Source organism: Erinaceus europaeus, chromosome 4 (genome assembly GCF_950295315.1).
Source record: "Erinaceus europaeus chromosome 4, mEriEur2.1, whole genome shotgun sequence".
Classification (NCBI taxonomy): Eukaryota; Metazoa; Chordata; class Mammalia; order Eulipotyphla; family Erinaceidae; genus Erinaceus; species Erinaceus europaeus.
The window spans coordinates 85,917,277-85,938,211 of NC_080165.1; the positions used below are offsets into that span (position 1 = coordinate 85,917,277).

At 38.8% G+C, this 20,935-nt stretch overlaps 1 protein-coding gene across 2 annotated transcripts in view; it reads left to right on the forward strand.

Moving 5' to 3' along the window:
- The first annotated feature begins 2,655 nt into the window (after positions 1–2,655).
- Positions 2,656–20,935, forward strand: part of RAB23 (RAB23, member RAS oncogene family) — a 51,287-nt gene continuing 33,007 nt past the window's right edge. For both annotated transcript variants that reach the window (XM_016185306.2, XM_016185308.2), the window contains exons 1-3: positions 2,656–2,951; positions 11,305–11,524; positions 16,178–16,263. In XM_016185306.2, coding sequence (XP_016040792.1) covers positions 11,370–11,524; positions 16,178–16,263 — 241 coding nt within the window. In that variant the 5' untranslated portion in view covers positions 2,656–2,951; positions 11,305–11,369. The remainder of the gene's footprint in view (positions 2,952–11,304; positions 11,525–16,177; positions 16,264–20,935) is intronic.

Consider the following 20,935-nt stretch of genomic DNA (forward strand, 5'->3'; position numbering starts at 1 on the left):
TACAACCCACAATGACCCTGGGCCCATGCTTCCAGAGGGATAGAGAGTGGGGAAGCTATCAGGGGAGAGGGTGGGATATGGAGATTGGGTGGCGGGAATTGTGTGGAGTTGTACCCCTCCTACCCTATGGTTTTGTTAATTTATCCTCTCTTAAATAAATAAATAAAAATAAATAAATAAATAAATAAATAAATAAGAGGGAAAAAAAGCCACCAGAGGGAGTCAGCGGTAGTGCAGCGGGTTAAGCGCACCTGGCGCAAAGTACAAGGACCAGGATCCTGGTTTGAACCCCGGGCTCCCCACCTGCAGGGATTCAGTTTACAGACAGTGAAGCAGGTCTCCCCCTCTCTGTCTTCCCCTCCTCTCTCCATTTCTCTCTGTCCTACCCAATAACGACATCAATAACAACAACAATAATAACAACAATAAAAAACAAGGGCAACAAAAGGGAATAAATAAATAAATAAATGGCCACCAGAAAGGACAGAGTCAGACACACAAAAGAAAAAGAAAGCAGGGAAATAATCAAAGTCAAATTAAGGTGAAACTTTGGGTTTGAACTGTAGAAAGAAAGTTATGTAAAGGGATAAAGGGGCCAGGTTGTGGCGCACCTGGTTGAGCACACATGTTACAATGTGCAAGGACCCAGGTTAGAGCCCCTGGTCCCCACCTGCAGGGGGAAAGCTTTGCAAGTGATGAGGCAGGGCTGCAGGTGTCTCTCTCCTTCTCTACCTTCTCCTGCCCTCTCAATTTCTGACTGTCTCTATTCAATAAATAAAGATAATAAAAAATATTTTTTAAAAAAGGGATAGAGATGTGGGTTTCAATGTGCATGGGTGTCCAGTGGACATTACAGAGGGGATATTAGTGTTCAGTGGGACGGCTAGGTATGATAACACATTTTGAAGTGATGAGACACTGTGCTTCTAAAAGATTTATAAACTTGAATACCAAAGTTACTTCAAAAGTAAATAAAAGTAGGGCTGGAAAAATAACTTACACGGATAGTGTGTTGCTTTGCCATGTGTGTGATCCAGGTTTGAATCCAGCTCCCACTGCACTGAAGGAAGCTTTGGTGCTGTGGTCTCTTTTGCTCTCTCTGCCTCTACCTAAGAAAAATTTTGCTGAGTCAGTGAATACATAGATTTGAGCAAATGGACTAGGAAAACAGCTCAGTTAATGGTGCACCTGCTTTGCCATGTCTGTGATTCAGGTTCCAGTCCATGCATTACATGGGAATCTTAAGACACTATAGAAAGCAGAAAGCTTCAGGAATATTAGGACAGTGCTGTGATCTCTCTGTCTGTCTGTCTTTCTCTGTATATCTGGAAAAAAAAAGTCAATTGAAGAGTACTCACAGGTGGAGCTTTGGATCCACAAAAGTTACCATATATTGTTACTATACTTATAAAATAAATGTTACTATGTGTTAAGTATAATCTACACAGAGATTGTAAGTGTATAGTTTGGTAGATATTCAAAAATGACTTTTACACATTTTAGCTATGTCATAATCATCACAGTGTCCAACACACTTAATTCCTTCTTCCAGTCATTATTCATAAAGGCAACTATCACTGTATCTTTTAGCAGTTTAATTTCTCTGTTTTTGTGCTTTCTGGAAATAGGATTATTAATTACTCAGTACTTACTTTCTGTGTCTGACTTCGTGTGTTCATCTTTATATTGTTCCAGTTCATCCATGTTGTCTGTATTTGTAGATCACTTCTCATTCCTGCACACCATTCCAGCAATTCATTATAATAACCCTTTGAGGATGTATTATTCCATTGACGGTGTGTGTGTGTGTGTGTGTGTGTGTGTGTGTGTGTGTGTGTTTGTACTTGTTATTTTTCTATTTGGAGACTATAAAAATAAATGCAACTATAGGGGCTGAGTGGTGGTGCACCTTGTTGAGCACTCGTTACAAATGCAACTGTGAACATCATGATACTTGGCCTAAAGGTTGATTATATGTATGCAATCTTTGTAGCTGTAAACAGAGAGTGGGGACTGCTGGATTGGGGGTTATGTTCTTTTAGGTGATAATGTCAAATCACTAAAGAAAATTGAAATGTCCTATTCTAGCAGCAGTTAGTTACTACATATCCCACACACTCAGAATTGTCAGTCTCTCCTCTCCACCCTCCCCACTATTTTATTATGAAATATGAAAACAAGTGAAACAAAACTTGGAATATTTTTTGTGGGAAACTTTCTACTTAAATTCTCTGAATTATTAACCAGCTCTGGCTTCTACTTTGCCCAGACACGAAGTGTTGACTGAGTGCTCTCTCGACTTTGCTCAACATTTTTGCTCACTCGGTCACTTGGAAGACATCTGCTCAAGCAAAGAAGGTGATGACTGCATCCTAGGCGGGGAGAGTCCTTTGAGGACACTGGAATTCTCATCACTGTGTAAGCCCACATTTAAGGAGACCTTCTCTCATCACATTATTATTAGTATTATTTTTTTATCAATATTAGAATCCCCAAGCCAGGCTGCACACCAGCGTCCACGCAGAGGAAGCTTGCGACTGCTGAGCCTCAGGGTCGCCACAACCAGTCACCCTAGGGGTCGAAAGGGGCGGGGAGCTGGGGGGGAGGGGGAACCCAGTCGGCAGCAGAGCATGCGCACACCAAACCCTGCGCATGCTCCAAAGTGCGACGAGTCTACAGATGTGGGGTGTCCAGACTATCGCGCCCCGCCACCCCCGGCGCAGCTAGTACTGAACCGGTTTGTTCTAAGTCCCGGTTGCCAATAAAGTTCATTTAAAAAAAAAAAAATCACAGTCATTCTTAAAAGAGCAAAAGACGGCGCCAGCCAGCCGGGCGGTCCCGCTGGGGCAGCTGGTCCGCTGGGAGCCGGAGGAGGAGGCGGCGGCGGCGGTTGCGCCGCGACCAGAAGGCGCGGGGCAGCCGGGCAGCGGGGCGGCGGCTGGCGCGGGAAGGTGAGTAGCGGCTCGCTCTCCAGGGCTGCGGCGCTGCGCTCACTGGTCATCTCCAGGGGCTGAGGGCTGTCGGGCTGCTCGGGCTGCTCGGGCTGCACGGGAAAAGAGCGCGTCCCTTCCCGGGACCCTCGGATCTCGGTGGATCCGAGAGGGGTGTTGGGGCAGGGGCCTGCAGGCCCACGATCCCCCACCACCACCACCCTGGCCGGGCTGCGGAGAGTCCTTGCATCCCGTATCTGAACGTGGCGACCGAGTTGCAGCCCGAGGCCCGGGCCCCCTCCCTGTTCCCAGCGGTGCAGTGGCCCTGGGTGCGGGTCCCTGGACTTGCATGGTGGGCGGCAAGGAGGAGGTGGGGCGGAGGCGAGGCGCTGCGCCTCCAGCCTGGAAGAGCCCTCGGCTGCTGGCTGTCCCCAGGCGGGGAAGGGGCTGCCCAGGCCGTGTAAAATAACCTGCAAGGGGCGTTAAGTGCCCCGGGTAGATCTGATGGGGAAGAGGAGAGGGGCCCAAGCTCTTCTCTGTTCTGTCCTTTGAGCCTGGTGCTTCCCGAGGTGGGGTTCCCTCCTTACCCTCGGCCCCACCCTTCCCTAGTTTTTCAGCCGGGAGATGGCTGGAATATAAATGAGCCAGACTGCGCGATTTCATTGACATTGGCTGCCACATAATTACTTTACTCAGAAATTCCCGGAGCCTTCAGCAGCTCCCAGGCATGTAAGAACCTGAGGGTGTGTGACTGAGTAATCATTTCACTATCAAGTGGCAGTAGAGTCTGAAAACGGTTAACTTCTCTAGATTTTATGTAACTCCTAATGTGTGGTTAAGTTCTTTGAATTTAAGTTTTTCAATTTCTTTTAGATAAATAAAACTATAACCTGTACTTAAGCGCAAGCTTTTTAAAAAAAATTATTAAAAGACATAACCTATTTGATGAGTGCTACCTCATCCATTCCATGTCGAACTGATATTGATTGGTAGAATCTTTCAGACTAGGAAGTGTGTTTATATAATGCATAACTCAGGTTTTTTTCTTTGTTATTAAGAATTATGCTTGTCTTATAAGAACTTATATGATGCTTTAATTCTGTAGAATAATAGTGGCTGGTAGTCATAAGAGCCAGTTAAAACCTGACTACATTTTTTTGTCTTCAAATTTTATTTTTAAAAATTATCATATGGTAAAATTAACTTTTTAAAAACTTTTTTAAAAGCTTTTATTAGTGATTTTATATTGATTTGCCAAATTATAAGATAACAGGGGTGTAATTCCACCTTTCCCACTACCAGAGTTCTGTGTCTTCATTCCCTCCATTGGAAACTGCAGTAGTTTTTCTGCCATCACAGATAAGGGTTGACTATTATTTCTATAACTACCTATATATATTTACCCACCCCCTTTTTTTCTATGATCCTACCTTCTCTTCCTTTCTAAGACACACATACACTACATCTGAATGTCCTTCCTTTTCCCCTCCCCCCTTTTCTCTCTCTGGATCCTGATGGAATTGGAGATCAGTGCCCCATGGTCATCTTCCCCTAACAGTTACCCTTTGGGAGTATGGATCAAAATTCTTTATGAGGTATCGGAGGTGGAAGGTCTGGCTTCTATAATTGCTTATCCGCTGGAAATGGGCCTTGATAAATTGATCCATACCTCCAGCCTGTTTCTGTCTTTCCCTAGTAGGATGGGACTTTGGAGAGGCAGGGTTCCAGGAAGCATTGGTGAGGTCATCTGTTCCCTCACCTGAACTGAGTGAGTTCAGGATGAATTTGTAGTAGCATCTGCAATTTGGTGGCTGAAATGCAATAAAATATAAAGCAGGACAAAATGTTTAATGGACAGGAACTATAAAGTAGGAGTAGAGCAGATGGGAATAGGGATCACAGGGTGCATAGAAGCTAGGAAGCCTATTTTAAGTGTGTTCCTAGGGGCCCATGAATGACTATGGTAGTTTTTGTTGTTGCTTGATAACTAACTAACCTGCAGCTGGAATAAAATTCACTGGAAAGGTGGTGTCAGAGATGAACAGGACTAGAAAGCTCCATTAGGGCAGAGAGTAGCTCCCAAACTTAAAGAAAATATATAAATACAATTAACTATTTACCATATTGATCTGAGCCTGGGCCCATATTTAAAATTAACTTTTTGAAAGGTGTGTAGCTCTATAGTTTTTTTCACAGCAGGATATAGAACACTTTTTATCCTGCCCCTCTTAAAAGACTCTGCTATCCACTAAAAACTTCCCCTTGCTCTAGTTTCTGACAATTCATCTTTTCTAGAATATCATTTAAGTGGAATCATACAGTATGTTGTCTTACTTGAGTCAGCACAAAGCTTTAAGAGATTCTTTAAAAGAGAGAGAGAGAGAGTGAGAGAAGAAAGATTCTTTTAAGTTGTTGTTGCATGTATCAACATTTTTTTAGCAGTGCCCTGATTCCACTAACTGATTTTTTCTTTTCTCTTTCCCTCCTTCACCACTCCCACCCTCTCATTTTTGGAGAGTGTGGAAGAGTCACCAAGCACCTCTCCACCACCTATGTGCTGAGTTCAAACCTTGGACTTTGTTCATGATCAGACACTGTTCTATACAAGAGGAACTGTCTCCCAAACACTCAACATTTTTTTATTATTATATTTTTTGGTTGCATGTACTATTCAGTTTGATAGATCTGCCCTTTTTTTTTTTAAATATATATACCCGATGTAGGACATTTGTATTGTTACCAGGTTTTGTGATTAGGAATAGTACTAGTAGATGTACATTCATGTATAAATTTTTTTGTGTGTGAAAATAAGTTTTTATTTCTTAGGGTATTTCTAGGAGTAGTATTGCATAGGAAATGTATATTTAACCATATAAGAATTTATCAAACAGATTTCCAGAGTGGCTGTATGATTTTACATCCTCAATAGCAAAATCTGAATATACCACTTCCTCCATAGTATTTGACATTGTCAGTGTTTTTTTATTTATCCATTTTTACAGATAGATATATGGTGTCTTATTGCAACTTCACTGTGCCTTCAACAGGTAAATGGATATCATGTACTTATTTGAGCTACAGTCTTTATTGAATTTCTTTTTTTTTTTTAATTAGTGATTTAATAATGTTTGACATGTGGACCAAAGATATTTATGGGACTCAGAAAGTGGAAGGTCTGGCTGGCTTCTGTAATTTCTTCTCTGTTGGACATGGGCATTGACAGGTCAACCCATACCCCCAGCCCATTTCTATCTTTCCCTAGTGGGGACAGGACTCTACGGAGGTGGGGTTGCCCATATTTTATTTCTTTTATTTTTTAATATATTTTTAATTTATTTTAACGAGAGATACAGGGAGAAAGACACGAGAGACCATAGCATTGTTCAGTTTTGGGTTATGGTGGTATTGGAGTTTGAACTCGAGACCTTAAAGCCTCTGACATGCTTTGCATAGCCATTATGCTATCTCCCTAGCCCTGGTTTTTTTGTTTTTTTTTTAAAGAAAAAGGGAAAGAGAAAAGACCAAAACATTGCTTAATTCTGACATTAAGTGGTACTAGGAATTGAACCTGACACATCTGAGACCTTAGGCATAACCCCACCAGGGTTATCCACTGGAGCTTGGTTCTGCATGAAGAATCCACCACTTCTGGTAGCTATTCCCCCCCCCCCCCATTTGCTAAGGTAGAGAGAAATTGAGAGAGGACGGGGAGATAGCTAGAGAGACACCTACAGTACTTGCTTCAGCGCTTGAAGCTTCCCCACTACAGGTGGGGGAATGGGGGCTCAAACCCTGGTATTTGTGCATAGTAATGAGTAGGCTTAACCAGGTGTGCCACTTTCCAGCCCACAAATATTTTCTTATAGTGTCTTTGAGAAAGCAAACTTTTTAATTTTTTTTAAATGTTTTTCCTTTTGGTAAAATGTGGTTTGTAATATTTTTTCTCTTAATGGGTCTTTTGGTATTTTATCTAAGAATTCTGCATAGCCTCAAGCAAAAAGATTCTCCTAATAAAATTTTCCTCTATGATGTATTTTGAATGTTTGAATTAGATTTGAATTGGAGTTTTAGTTGAGTGTTGATTTTTGTTGAAAAGCCTGTCTTTTCTTCATTGGATTGTTTTTTGCACCTTTGCCAAAAATCAATTGGCTGTATTTGTGAAGATCTATATTGGGTCCCTCTGTTGTGTTCCATTGATTTATATCTTTTTGCCAGTTACACTGTCCTGATTAATGTAACTTTATAGTGTCTTAAAATTGGATAGCATGATACCCTACAATTTAGTTATTTTTAAAAATTATTTTGGCTATTCCATATACAATTTAGTATTAGTTTGTTTTTATCTACAAACATTCTATCTGTGCTTTATAACTGCTTTAAGCCGTAGATAAATTTGGGGAAGGATTGATATTTTAACTTTGTTGAGTCTTCTAGTTTATAAATATATAAACTACGTAGGTCTTTATTCCATTAGTATTTTGTAGTTTTCTGCATACAAATCCTGTATATGTTTCATTGGAATTCTACCAAAGTATTTAATTTGGGGGGATCTATTGTAAATGTCACTAAAAGTTTTTGGTCTAAAATTGTACCTTGTTAGTATGTAACAGTGTAATTGTGTGTTGTTTTTGACCTTGCTAAACTCAATAGTTCAATTTTTTTTTAATTCTTTAGGTTTTTCTACATAAGTAATCATTTTATCTGTGAATAGACAGTTATATTTCCCTTTCCTCTAGTCTGTAAACATCCTGATTTTTAAAAATTTTAAATTGATTAATAATAGGTTACAAGATTGTCAGATTACATACAGTGGATATAGTTCTGCACCACACCCACCACCAAAGTTCTGTATCCCTACCTCCCACCTCCCAAAGATAACCATCCTAGCTCTCACAGGTCTTAGAAACAGTTTGCTTGCTTCTGTTTTTTGTTGTTTGTTTCAAGTTAATGTGTATCAGATCTCTAGATTTCATATATGAGTGAGATCATTTGGTAGTTGTCCTATCACTTTACTGATTTCAATAAGCATAATCACTTCTAGTTCCATTCATTTTGTCCCCAAAAGCATATCATCTTTTGTGATTGATACATATTCCATAACTACTTTAGGCAGTCATCGTTGATGGGCATTTAGACTGCCTCTAATCTTTGGCTATTGTGAATATTGAAGTTATGAACATAGGGGTGCATATATCCTTTGAATTAGTATTTTAGTGTCCTTTGGATAAATGCCTAAAAGTTATGTTGCTGGGACATAAGATTAATCTATTTTTATTTAAGCACTCTCCATCCAGTCTTCCAAAGGAGCTTCAACAGCTTGCATTGCCAACACCTGTCATTTCCTGATTTGTTGATGTAGGCCATTCTCTCAGGTGTGAGATAATGTCAGTGTAGATTTAATTTGCATTTTGCTAATAATGAAGTGGAACATTTCTTTCTCCATGTGTTTGTGGGCTATGTGTATCTCTTCTTTAGAAAACTATTTAGTTCTTTAGCCCACTTTTTTTTTAATTGGGTTACTTTTACTTCTTTTGTAGATCTGTACCAATTCACATCCTGTTTATTTCTATTGTGTAAGGACTTCATGTGTGAAAAATAGGAATATTCTCAAATCTATGTGGGAAAACAATTAACCTTTCAGGATTGAGAATGAAGCTTTTTTATATATTTTTTAAAATTTATTTAAAAAAAGGAGACATTAACAAAACCATAGGATAAGAGGGGTACAACTCCACACAATTAAGTTTTTTTAAACACAATCTTCATTGGATTGAATATGTCCTCTTCTCTTCTTAGCTTGTTGAGAGTTTTCTGTTCTTAGTTTTCTTAGTTTTATCACATGACTAACCAATTAAAAAAAATTCATTTGCAGGAGTTGGGCGGTAGTGCAGTGGGTTAAGCACACGTGGTGCAAAGGACCGGCGTAAGGATCCTGGTTCGAGCCCCCAGCTCCCCACCTGCAGGGGGAGTCGCTTCACAACGTGGAGCAGGTTTGCAGGTGTCTTTCTCTCCCCCTCTCTGTCTTCCTCTCCTCTCTCCATTTCTCTCTGTCCTATCCAACAGTAATGACAACAATAATAACTACAACAATAAAAACAAGGGCAACAAAAGGGGATAAATAAATTAATTTAATTAAAAATTCATTTGCATCAATTCTTTATTGCTCATTTAATATAGTAGATTAAATTAATTACTTTTTTTTTTTTTTAGTATTGCAGTTGCCTTTCATTTCCAGAATAAATCCCAGTTGGTCTTTGTTATTCTTTTTCTATATTACTGGATTAGCTTTACTAATATTTTCTTAGTAAGTTTTACACCTTTATTCAGATACTAGATACTCCTTTATTCAGATACAAGGTGAGAGAATATTTGTTTAGTTTTCTTCTATTTTTACTGCTTGTGTGGTTTTTGTATCTAGAAAATGCATACTTCACTAAGTAAGTTAGGGCATATGTCCTCTTCTGTATTCTGGAAGAGATCATGTATCATGCAACGGTGGCAAAAATGACAGAAGCCAGGACATGTGATAAATAAGGTAGGATATACAGCAGGCATGGCAAATGATATGCTGAATGCAACACAAGGGAGGTACAATGTGTAACAAAATTAACATGCAACACATGACAGAAGTGACATGTGAAGTATAAAGCTCTATTCCCCTTTACATTTCTTCTTCCTTGTCCATATATAATTAATTGTTTGACTATTTTCTTCATCTATAATGAAAACCACATTGGACAGTGTTAGAACTTTCATTTCAGCTGTCAAACATAATTTAGAACACTTAAGAAAATGGAAATGTGTTACCCATGTTTTTCTTCCTACCATATTACTTTACTTGTTTTGATTGTGTATTTTTTTAATCATTTGACTATGTCTCAGGTTGAGAGCAACAGGAGTTTCTAGGTGATACTTTTGTTCCTGCAACACTAGGGACAAGTGTAGAGATTCAGGGACAAGGAAAAAAATGTTCTTCACGTTTCAAACTGTAGTAGTTACATAGTGGAATTTTCAGTTAAGATAGTTGGAATATAATAGCTACTAAATAGTCAGGAAACTAACTGGTAATTTTAAGATGAAATATTAAGAAATTGACTTTTAGTTCAAGTCTTAAAATGTACAGAACACATTCTGTTGCTTAATATGTCAAAAACTATATTTAGTCTAAAACAAGAGAGCATGCTTGATATAAAAGTATTTGTAGAGGATTCTTCATAACTTGAGCAGTAAAGCAGTGTACCTAAGAGACCAATGTTAGCATACCCTATACATTATCATACTAACCTTTTCTTTATTATCATTGGGGTGCTTTTCTGGAGATATTATTACTTATGAGATTGAAAAGCATTTTTCTGCAATATGCCAACTCCCGTTCAGGTTCTACTTGTGTTTTCTATTCTGATCTTGTTTTTCAACTTTTGCCTGAGAGTGAGATCATCCCATATCAGGAGCTGGCGTATTACACCTAAGTAAAAGACTCTGGGGTGGGTTGTTGTGTGTGTGTGTGGGGGGGATATAGGTCCAAGAAGGATGACAGAGGACATAGTGGGGGTTGTATTGTTATATGGAAAACCGAGAAATGCTATGCATGTACAAACTATTGTATTTACTGTTGAATGTAAAACATTAATTCCCCAATAAAGAAATTTAAAAAAAAGAAAAGCATTTTTCTTCAGTTTGTATTTTTCATTTGGAGGATTAATTTTGTTGTATAAATGATGCCATTTTTTAAAATACTTACACTGTTGGCTCTAGCCCCCAGCTCCCCACATGCAGGGGAGTTGCTTCACAATCGGTGAAGCAGGTCTGCAGGTGTCTTTCTTTCTCTCTCCCTCTCTATCTTCCTCCCCTCTCTCCATTTCTCTCTGTCCTATCCAACAACGACATCAGTAACGACAACAGTTAAACAACAAGGGCAACAAAAGGGAATAAATAAATATTTAAAATAAAAAAATAAAATACATACACTGTGCTAAGTATTTTCTGTGGTATCCTTGGGCAACAATTATGAGATGAGTATCTGTATGAAACTGAAGCATAAAAAGCTTAGCAATAACTTCATAGTAAATGACAACTCTAGATCAGACCTTCATATCAGTATCCATAATCTTTTCTCAATGAAAGGTAAAACTGTATAATCTAAGCATTTATTGATACCTGGCATTCTTATATTATGCTGTTGATAAGGACTAAAAAAATGAATTGTGTTATTCTCACTCTTAAAAAATTTACATCAGCTAAACTGGGTGTGAAAGGGTCTTCCATCATGGAAACTTATTTTGTACTGCAATATAATTATTTCCTTGTAAAATAGTTATAGTTTATTTCATTCAAATCTTATGTCATGAAAAAATAACTTCATTTTAAATCACAGATTTTAGAAAGAAGATCTGATCACCTTGAATTAAAATTGGTACAGAAACCTTTTCAACACCAAAAATGTTGGAAGAAGATATGGAAGTGGCCATCAAGATGGTGGTTGTAGGGAATGGAGCAGTTGGAAAATCAAGTATGATTCAGCGGTATTGTAAAGGCATTTTTACAAAAGACTATAAGAAAACCATTGGAGTTGATTTTTTGGAGCGACAAATCCAGTATGTATTTGGCTATCTTATCCCCTCAGTTTTCATTTAAGAACTATATGTAGGACTCCCATTGGAATAACAACAGTATAATCCACAGTTGGCATCTAATTGCTCAAGAGATTTTGAAGGTGGTTTTCATTCACTGTTTACTATGTATGTCTTTATTTTTTTAATGTTATTTATTTATTTATAAAGGAGAGAGAGCCAGAGCATCACTCTGCCACATGGGATACCAGGGATTGAATTTGGGACTTCCTGCTTGGAAAGTCCAGTGCTTTGTCTACAATGCCACCTTCTGGGTCACTACTATGTATATCTTGACTTTTCTTTTTTTTTTTCTTTTTGCCTCCAGGGTTATTGCTAGAGCTTGGTGCCAGCACTATGAATCAACTGCTCCTGGTAGCTATTTTTCATTTTTATTGGGTAGGACAGAGAGAAATTGAGAGAGGAAGGGGAGATAAAAAGGGAGAGAGACACCTACAGACCTGCTTCACCACTTCTGAAGTGACCCTCATCTGCAAGTGGGGAGCCAGGGGCTTGAACCAGGATCCTTGCACTTTGTATTATGTGTGCTTAACCCAGTGTGCCACTGCCTGTCCCACTACTGTGTATATCTTTATCCCTCTATCTTTTACCCTCCTTTCATCTCTTTTTTCCTTTTATTTGATACTCTCTATTTCAATTATGTATTTGTTAGTGCCAAATTGGGTACTTCGTAAGCACAGATAAATGCTCTATTTTAAGCTTTGTTTATTAGTAAGAGAAAGAAAGAGAGAACCAGTGCATCACTCTGACAGATACAATGGCAGGATTTGAACTCAGGAACTAACGACTGAGATTCCAATGCCACTTCCCCTAAGCCACCTTGATGCTTGATTCTAGTAAGATTTCTGTCCACTGTTTTATTTGGAAGGAAAATTGCCTGTATCTCAGAATCATTTTCATCATTTATTATATTATCCTTTTGTTTGTAATGTTTTTCATCCTTTCGAAATTGGGAATGATTATATAAAAGGATTCATAATTTATTTTTGACTTTAAAGAAACAAGAGCAAGCAGATTTGAAAGAAGTACTATAAAAAGTAAACCTTGGGGGCTGGGCAGTAGCTCAGCGGGTTAAAAGCACACATGGCGCAAAGCACAAGGACTGGCTTAAGGACCCTGGTTCGAGCCCTCAGCTCTGCCCCCTCCCCCACAGGGGGTCAGTTTGTAAGTGGTGAAGCAGGTCTGCAGGTGTCTATCTCTCCTCCTCTCTGTCTTCTCTTCCTCTCGATTTCTCTCTGTCCTAACAACAACAGCAGCTATGACAACAATAACAACTACAACAAGGACAACAAAATGGGAAAAATAGTGCAGGCAACAAGCCCCAGCAATAACCCTGGAGGAAAAAAAAAAATATCTTAGTTAATAAATCCAGTTGAATTTTCTCTCTCTTTTTTTTTCTTCTTTCTTCCATAAGCTCTAGGGCCTCATGTGCAGTTTCTTTCAAGTAGAGAGACACAGAGAGAGATAGAAAGATAAAGAGATACCACATCACCGGAGTTGCTCTGGACCTTAAGACACTACTCAATAGTTCCAGGACTCTAACCTGGGCCTTAGCGAGGCATGGTGGATTCTGTATGTGGTGAGCTATCTCTGGCCCAAGTCCTGGATTTTTAAAATTGTAGGGAACAATTGAAATACAGTACAGGAATAAGTAACATAAAACAAATCTGTTGTAACTAGCTCAAATATTAGTATCAAAATATTTGTGTTCACTGACTTAAAGATTATTGAATTTCTGGGTCCAAGAATTGTTACATGTGGTAGAGTGTACATGTTACCATGCACAGGGACCCAGCTTCAATTCCCTGGTCCCAAGTTATTTTGTCTGGGGAGATGATGTCATGGCTGGAAAAAGGGCTAGAAAGCTGCATCAGGGAAGAGAGTAGCTCCCAAATGTGGGAAAGATGTATGAATATTGTTGATTGTAGACACCATCGATTCGATCTGGGACCCATATTCAACTTAGGAGCCTATATGACCTCTGCATCCCTGTAGGTGTGAGCTCACATTCTGTGGTCATGAGTAGGAACATTCCAAGCTGCCCCAGTTTCAGGACCCATCTTCCTCAGGTGGAAGATAATGTATGTTATCCAGCCTCCCTTCAGAGGATGGAACATTCTCTACTGTTGTTGATCCACATTGAGGGCAAGATCCTATGGGAGCCCACAAAGGGGTCTATTGTGTTGTTCCTGATGGAGATGATTAGTAACAATGGAGAGAGAGATTTATTTGAGGTCTAGGCCCATCATATCTGTGTGGGAATCTCTGGACTCCCCAACTAGGGCCCCAGATGATGGGGTGGCCTGATAGTAACTAAAGAGTCATCATTAAAGTACGCCAGTCTCTTGCCCTTATTCAGCAAAAAAGCTGAGCTTCTAATGTACATTCTGCTACCTCCTTTAAGAAATTCGTATGTATCTGAGTCCTTTCATATAATGCATTTTTAGTTTAAAGTATTTATTTATTTATTTTCTGCCACCAGGGTTAGTTGCCTGCATGACTAATGCACAGCTCCCAGTGGCCATTTTTTATTGTTTTGATAGGACAGAAGAGAATTTGAGAGAAGAGGGAGAGCTAAAGAGCAAGAGAGACAATGATACCTGTAGTACTTGTTTCTCTTGTCTTTAAACTGCTCCCCTGCAGAGGGGAGTGGGGGCTCAAACCCAGGTCCTTGCACAAGTAATATGAGCACTTAACCAGATGCACCACCACCAGCTCCTGAATTTTAAGTTTTGATGATTTTTTTTCTTTGTACTTGTTCTCTTAGCCAAATTAATACTTTAAACAACCAATCCTCGTATGTGGATTCCATTCCCCCCAAACTCCTACACCCTGGAATTTTGATCCTGAAAGAGTTCACCACTCTTAACGGTCTCCTCTCACCCCACTCCATGTGCTTTTAAATTTAGATAAATACAAAGAGGGGGAGAGAATGAGAGGACAGATCCCACAACACTCTTCACTGTTAAAGAAGTTTTTCTTTTTTGGGGGTGTGGGTGGGTGGTGGCACACCTGGTTGAGTGCATGTATTACAATGCGCAAGGACCCAGGTTCGAGCCCCCAGTCCCCACCTGTAGGGAGAAAGCTTATGAGTGGTGAAGCAGGCTGCAGATGTCTCTCTGTCTCCCTCTCTACCACCCCAACCCCTCTTGATTTCTGGCTGTCTCTATCCAATAAATAAAGATAATAATAAAGAGAAAATTAAAAATAAAAAGTTTTTCCTTTGCATGTTTCTCCCATGTAGTGCTGAGGGTTCAAATCCAGTCCTGGAGGATGGAGACGTGTCTTCCTCTGGATGAGGTGGCCCCTCAGTTCCATATTTTTAAATACACAGCTTAATTTCATTATTTTTAGATTCTCTTACCTGTGAAAATGTTCGTGTAACCCCAGAATCAGTACTGCTGGTATTTTGGTAGTTATTTGTGGATGTACACAGAGCAACAAAATTTAAAAAATTTTTTAATTATTATTTATTTCCCCTTTTGTTGCCCTTGTTTTTTGTTGTTGTGGTTATTGTTGTTGTTGATGTCGTTGTCGTTGGATAGGACAGAGAGAAATCGAGAGAGAAGGAGAAGACAGAGAGGGGGAGAGAAAGACAGACATCTGTAGACCTGCTTCACCACCTGTGAAGCAACTTCCCCTGCAGGTGGGGAGCCAGGGGCTTGAACCAGGATCCTCATGCCGGTCCTTGCACTTTGCGCCACGTGCGCTTAACCCGCTGCACTACCACCTGACTCCCTAGCAACAGAATTTTTTAATTGAATCACGTGCATGTTCCCAGCTGAGATAAAATGAGAGAATAAAAAGATTCTCTTCCTCCTTGTCGCACCTCTCATACGATAAGCAACTGTTCTTTTCAGGTTTAATTTTTTGTGCTTTTTGTTTATAATTACACTGCCTAAAATGACCTCCAGACATACTATTAAAGTGTGGTCTAGTGTCAATTAGTGCAACAAGACCTCTTAGACATGAGTGCTCAGGCCTGTTGACCATGAGTCAAACGTTCATAAATAAACAGTGTGTATAGCATGTATTGTCTTTAAAAAGAACTACACATAAAACAAAAGCCATGTATCAGTATTAGTAATTTGACAGAAATTTTAGCGGGGACTTGCAACAACTTAACTCTATATTTCCCTTAAAAACAAAAGTTCAATATTTGATAACCTAGTGTTTGCAGTGATTTTGTAGAAAAATAACTATGTACCATAGATAAGAGGATGGGCTATCTGAAATTAATTTCTTCAACTTAGAGTTTTCAGTCATGCAAACTGCTTCTCTCATTTACTGCTTTTCCTCTACTGTTTTTCCACTAAACCCCTTGAAGCTGGCTGGCATAGTGAAAGTAGAGCAAGCACTGCCCTAAGGGAATTACCCTTTCACAATATTGCTAGCCTTAGAACCACCGCTATCTCACTGATTGAAGGAAAAAGCATGACAGGTAAATTCAAGTAATGTCTGAAGTTTTGAAGTAAGGACCCTTTCATTATCAGTAATAGTATCAATATTAGGAAGTAATGACTTTTTCAGCATGAAATTTACAATGTGATTTGAAAAATAAAAATGCAAAACTATCTAAAAACCATTCATTTATATATAAAATAATCTCTCTTTCAGAGTTAATGATGAAGATGTCAGACTAATGTTATGGGATACAGCTGGCCAAGAGGAATTTGATGCAATAACAAAGGCCTACTACCGAGGTAAATTGTACATGTTTGTATTTTTTTTTATTGATTTGGGCATATTATTATATATATATAAACAAAGATCTTTGCTTAATGTATTTTCCATGAAAGGATTTCTGATTTTTGTTTTGTTTGTTGTTGCCACCAGTTATCTCTGGGGCTTGGTGCTGGCACTACATATTCACTGTTCCCTGCAGTCACTTTTCTATTTTATTTAATAGGATAGAGAGAGAGAAATTGAAAGTAGAGAGGGAGAGAGAAAGAGAGACACCTTCACCACTTGTTAAGCTTCCCCGCTGCAGGTGCGGGCAGGGAGGGGGAGGATTGAACCTGGGTCCTTATGCATGGTAACATGTACGTTCAACCCAGTACCCCACCACCTGGCTTCTAGATACTTGTTTTTTAAAACATCAGCTTTTTTTTTCCTGCTGCTTTGTACATGTCCACAAATGACCATCAGAACACCGGCAATACTGATTCTGAGGTTACATGTACATTTTAGCAAGTAATAGCAGTCTCCATTGCTCAGCCTGCCAACTGTGATTTTAATAAGGGTAAAATAGTGACTGAGAACATAGTTCAACTGGTAAAACATCAGCCTTGTCTGAGAGTGAAATAGCTCAATACTTGATCTAGTTTCATAATTTAATAAAAGCAACAGATGCTGAATAAGTATATTATACTACCATGTAAGCAGCTAAAGACATTGCCTTGCTAAATCAGCACTGAGGAAGCTGCCATTATCTGCTCTAAAAGAAAAAAAAATTTTTTTGAGAGAATTACACCTTTTAGATGTTATCATAGTAATGCCAGCAGAAGATTCTGCTCACTCTATTTCTATGTCCTTAAAGTCTTTGATCATTGTTCTCCTATGAATGCTTATTTAGATCCTGAGTATCTGATTTTTCTTTTGTTTTGTTTATAAATTCAAGTCATTTTATACACATCCACCTCATTTTATTGAAGGGCATTAGTAGTACAGTTGTTGGCACATGGGTACAATTTCTCATATCACAGGCGATGAAGCAGGTCTGCAGGTGTCTATCTTTCTCTCCCCTTCTCTGTCTTCCCCTCCTCTATTTCTCTCTGTCCTATTGAACAATACTAACAACAGCAACAATAAACAACAAAGGGAAACAAAAGGGAAAAAAGAGTCTCCAGGAACAGTGGATTGGTTGTGCAGGCACCAAGCCCCAGCAATAACCCTGAAGGTAAAGAAAGAAAGAGATAGAGAGAGAGAATGAAAGAAAGACACCTGCAGCCTGGGACTGAACCAAGGCCCTTGCAAATGGTAACTTATGTACATTACCAGTTGTGCCACCACATACCCCTAATTATTTTTTCAATCAAATTATGAATTGCATCATCACTAACCTAAACATTAAGAGGTCCTAAAAATTAAGTTTGTTCATAAGTAATTTTTCCCCCTGATGGATTTATGACCACCAAAACCCTACCCACACCTCTGTCCACACACATAAAAATAGAACCTAAGAAACTATCAGATATTTAGAGGAAAATATTGGCAGAACTCTTTTCCGCATACATTTTAAAGACATCTTCAATGAAACAAATACAATTACAAAGAAGACTAAGGCAAGCATAAACCTATGGGATTACATCCAATTAAAAAGCTTCTGCACAACAAAAGAAACCACTACCCAAACCAAGAAACCCCTCACAGAATGGGAGAAGATCTTTACATGCCATATATCAGACAAGAGGCTAATAACCCAAACAAATAAAGAGCTTGCCAAACTCAACAATAAGTAAACAAATAACCCCATCCAACAATGGGAAGAGGACATGGACAAAATATTCACCACAGAAGAGATCCAAAAGGCCGAGAAACACATGAAAAAATGCTCCAAGTCTTTGATTGTCAGGGAAATGCAAATCAAGACAACAATGAGATGCCACTTCACTCCTGTGAGAATGTCGTACATCAGAAAAGGTAACAGCAGCAAATGCTGGAGAGGCTGTGGGGTCAAAGAAACCCTCCTGCACTGCTGGTGGGAATGTAAATTGGTCCAACCTCTGTGGAGAACAGTCTGGAGAACTCTCAGAAGGCTAGAAATGGACCTACCCTATGACCCTGCAATTCCTCTCCTGGGGATATATCCTAAGGAACCCAACACACCCATCCAAAAAGATCTGTGTACACATATGTTCTTGGCAGCACAATTTGTAATAGCCAAAACCTGGAAGCAACCTAGGTTTCCAACAACAGATGAGTGGCTGAGCTAGTTGTAGTGTATATATACACAATGGAATAGTACTCAGCTGTAAAAAATGGTGACTTCACTGTTTTCAACCCATCTTGGATGGACCTTGAAAAATTCATGTTAAGTGAAATAAGTCAGAAACAGAAGGATGAATATGGGATGTTCTCACTCTCAGGCAGAAGTTGAAAAACAAGATCAGAAGAGAAAACACAAGGAGAGCCTGAACTAGAATTAGCGTATTGCACCAAAGTAAAAGACTCGGGGGTAGGGGTGGGGGTAGGGGTGGGGGAGAATACAGGTCCAAAAAGGATGACAGAGGACCTAGTAGGGGTTGTATTGTTATATAGAAAACTGGGAAATGATATGCATGTACAGACTACTGTATTTACTGTCGAATATAAAACATTAATTCCCCAATAAAGAAATTAAAATTAATTAACTAAAAAAACTTTCACATTTAAGGGAGAAGACTCATTAACAAGCTTGTTCTCAATGGTTTAGATATTTTGTTTACAGTAAATCAGCAGTCCATCCTTCATGACTTAAAAAATAAATAAATAAAACTTAAAATCTCTGTAGAAACACCCAAAAGTAGTAAAATTTTCTTTATTCTCTTTTTACCTACTTTTTTCTAAGTTTTTTATGAGAGGAAAAAATTGTTTTTTGTGCTTCTGATAATTTGATATAGCAGTCCTACTTTTTAATTAGTGAAATTATTTTGGGATGCTGTTTTAATATTGTGTATCTGTAATTTGTTTATATTTAAGACAAAACCTTATTTTTAAAGTGTTATTCATTTATTTATGGGAAAGAAAGAGAATACATGCCAGAACATCGCTCTGGCACATGTGATGCCAGGGAATGAACCGGGGACTCCATCCTTGACAGTCTTATCCTCTATTCCACCTTCTGGGCCACTAAGTACCTGCAGTTTAAAAAAGGCAAGACTTGGGCAGGGGTAGATAGCATAATGGTTATGCAAAGAGACTCTCATGCCTGAGGCTCCAAAGTTCCAGGTTCAATCCCCTGCACCACCATAAGCCAGAGCTGAGCAGTGCTCTGGTAAAAAAAAAAAAAAAAAAAATCGAAGAAATAAAAGGGCAAGACTTGTATTTTCACTATTATCTTAAAATAAAAAATTAAATTGTTTTTAATGTCAAAACTGGCCATATGCCAAAATGATTTGTATAAATAAAGACTAAAAAATTTTGAGATTTTACCGTTAAGTAGATCATTTGAGTGCACAATTAAAGAAAGAAAGAAAAAAGGCGTTTGGGTGGTAGCACACCTGGTTAAGAGTATACCTTACCACATGCAGGGACCTGGGTTCATGTCCCCACTCCTTTCCTGTAAGGGGGGTGGGAAGATGCTTCACAAGTAGTGAAGCAAGTCTGCAGGTATCTATATTTCTCTCTTACCTTTTTTTTGGCTTCCAGGGTTATTGCTGGGGCTCAGTGCCTGCACTAAGAATCCACTTCTCCTGTGGCCATTTTTTTTTCTTTCCTCCTCCTTTTTTTTTTTTTGTATTTTTTGGATAGGACAGAGAGAAACTAAGAGACGGAGAGAGAAAGCTAGATACCAGCAGACCTCCTTCACCACTTGTGAAGCTACCCCCCTACAGGTGAGGAGCCAGGGACTTGGACTGAGATCCTTGAGCTTCATACTATGTGTGCTTAACCCAGTACACCACTGCCCACCCCGCACCCCTCCTCTCTGTTTCCTCCCTCCACTTTTTTTTGTCTTAGCCAATAAAAATAAAACGAAGAAAAAAGGCTGCTGGAAGTAGTGCTAGCACCAAGCCCTAGTGATAATCCTGGTAGCAATAAAAAAGAAGAGAAGAAAAAAAGACCAGGTGTCTAAAAACATTTTAATTTCCACAAGTTGAGATTTTAATATTTTTTCTTGTTTTGTCCTAAGACTATGTCAAGCATTATCTTTTGAGTCATCTAACTTGTTATGTTGCTTGATCTAGTACTTTTCTGGTGTTCAAAAATCATATTTTTAATCTTTAATATGTCAACAAAAGACTGTCATTGCCAGAAGCTAAAAAGGAAACCCATAATTACTGGTATTTATATCTTAATTTACTGTGGGTGATTTTTAAACTTTGGACTAAAAAGCTTTAAATAGCTTTGATATCCCTGTATTTAGCATTTTAACTTAGAGTCATCTTAAATATATAAATAGATAATTGTTAAACGCTTATTACAGAATACTACTTTTTTTTAGCCAACTATAAAAATGGCACAGTGGGTGGGATACAGAGATAGGTCTTAAATTTAAACTTTTTTTTTAACTTGTGAGTATGAACATTTATCACAACACAATTTGGTTATTGGACTGGGGCAGAAAAAGATTTTGGGTTTTTTGCTTTTGAACTAGACCCTTGCATAGTGTCATAGGTGGTTCCTGGAATTGAACCTGCAACTCATACAGGAAAGACTTTTACATAACCATTCAAC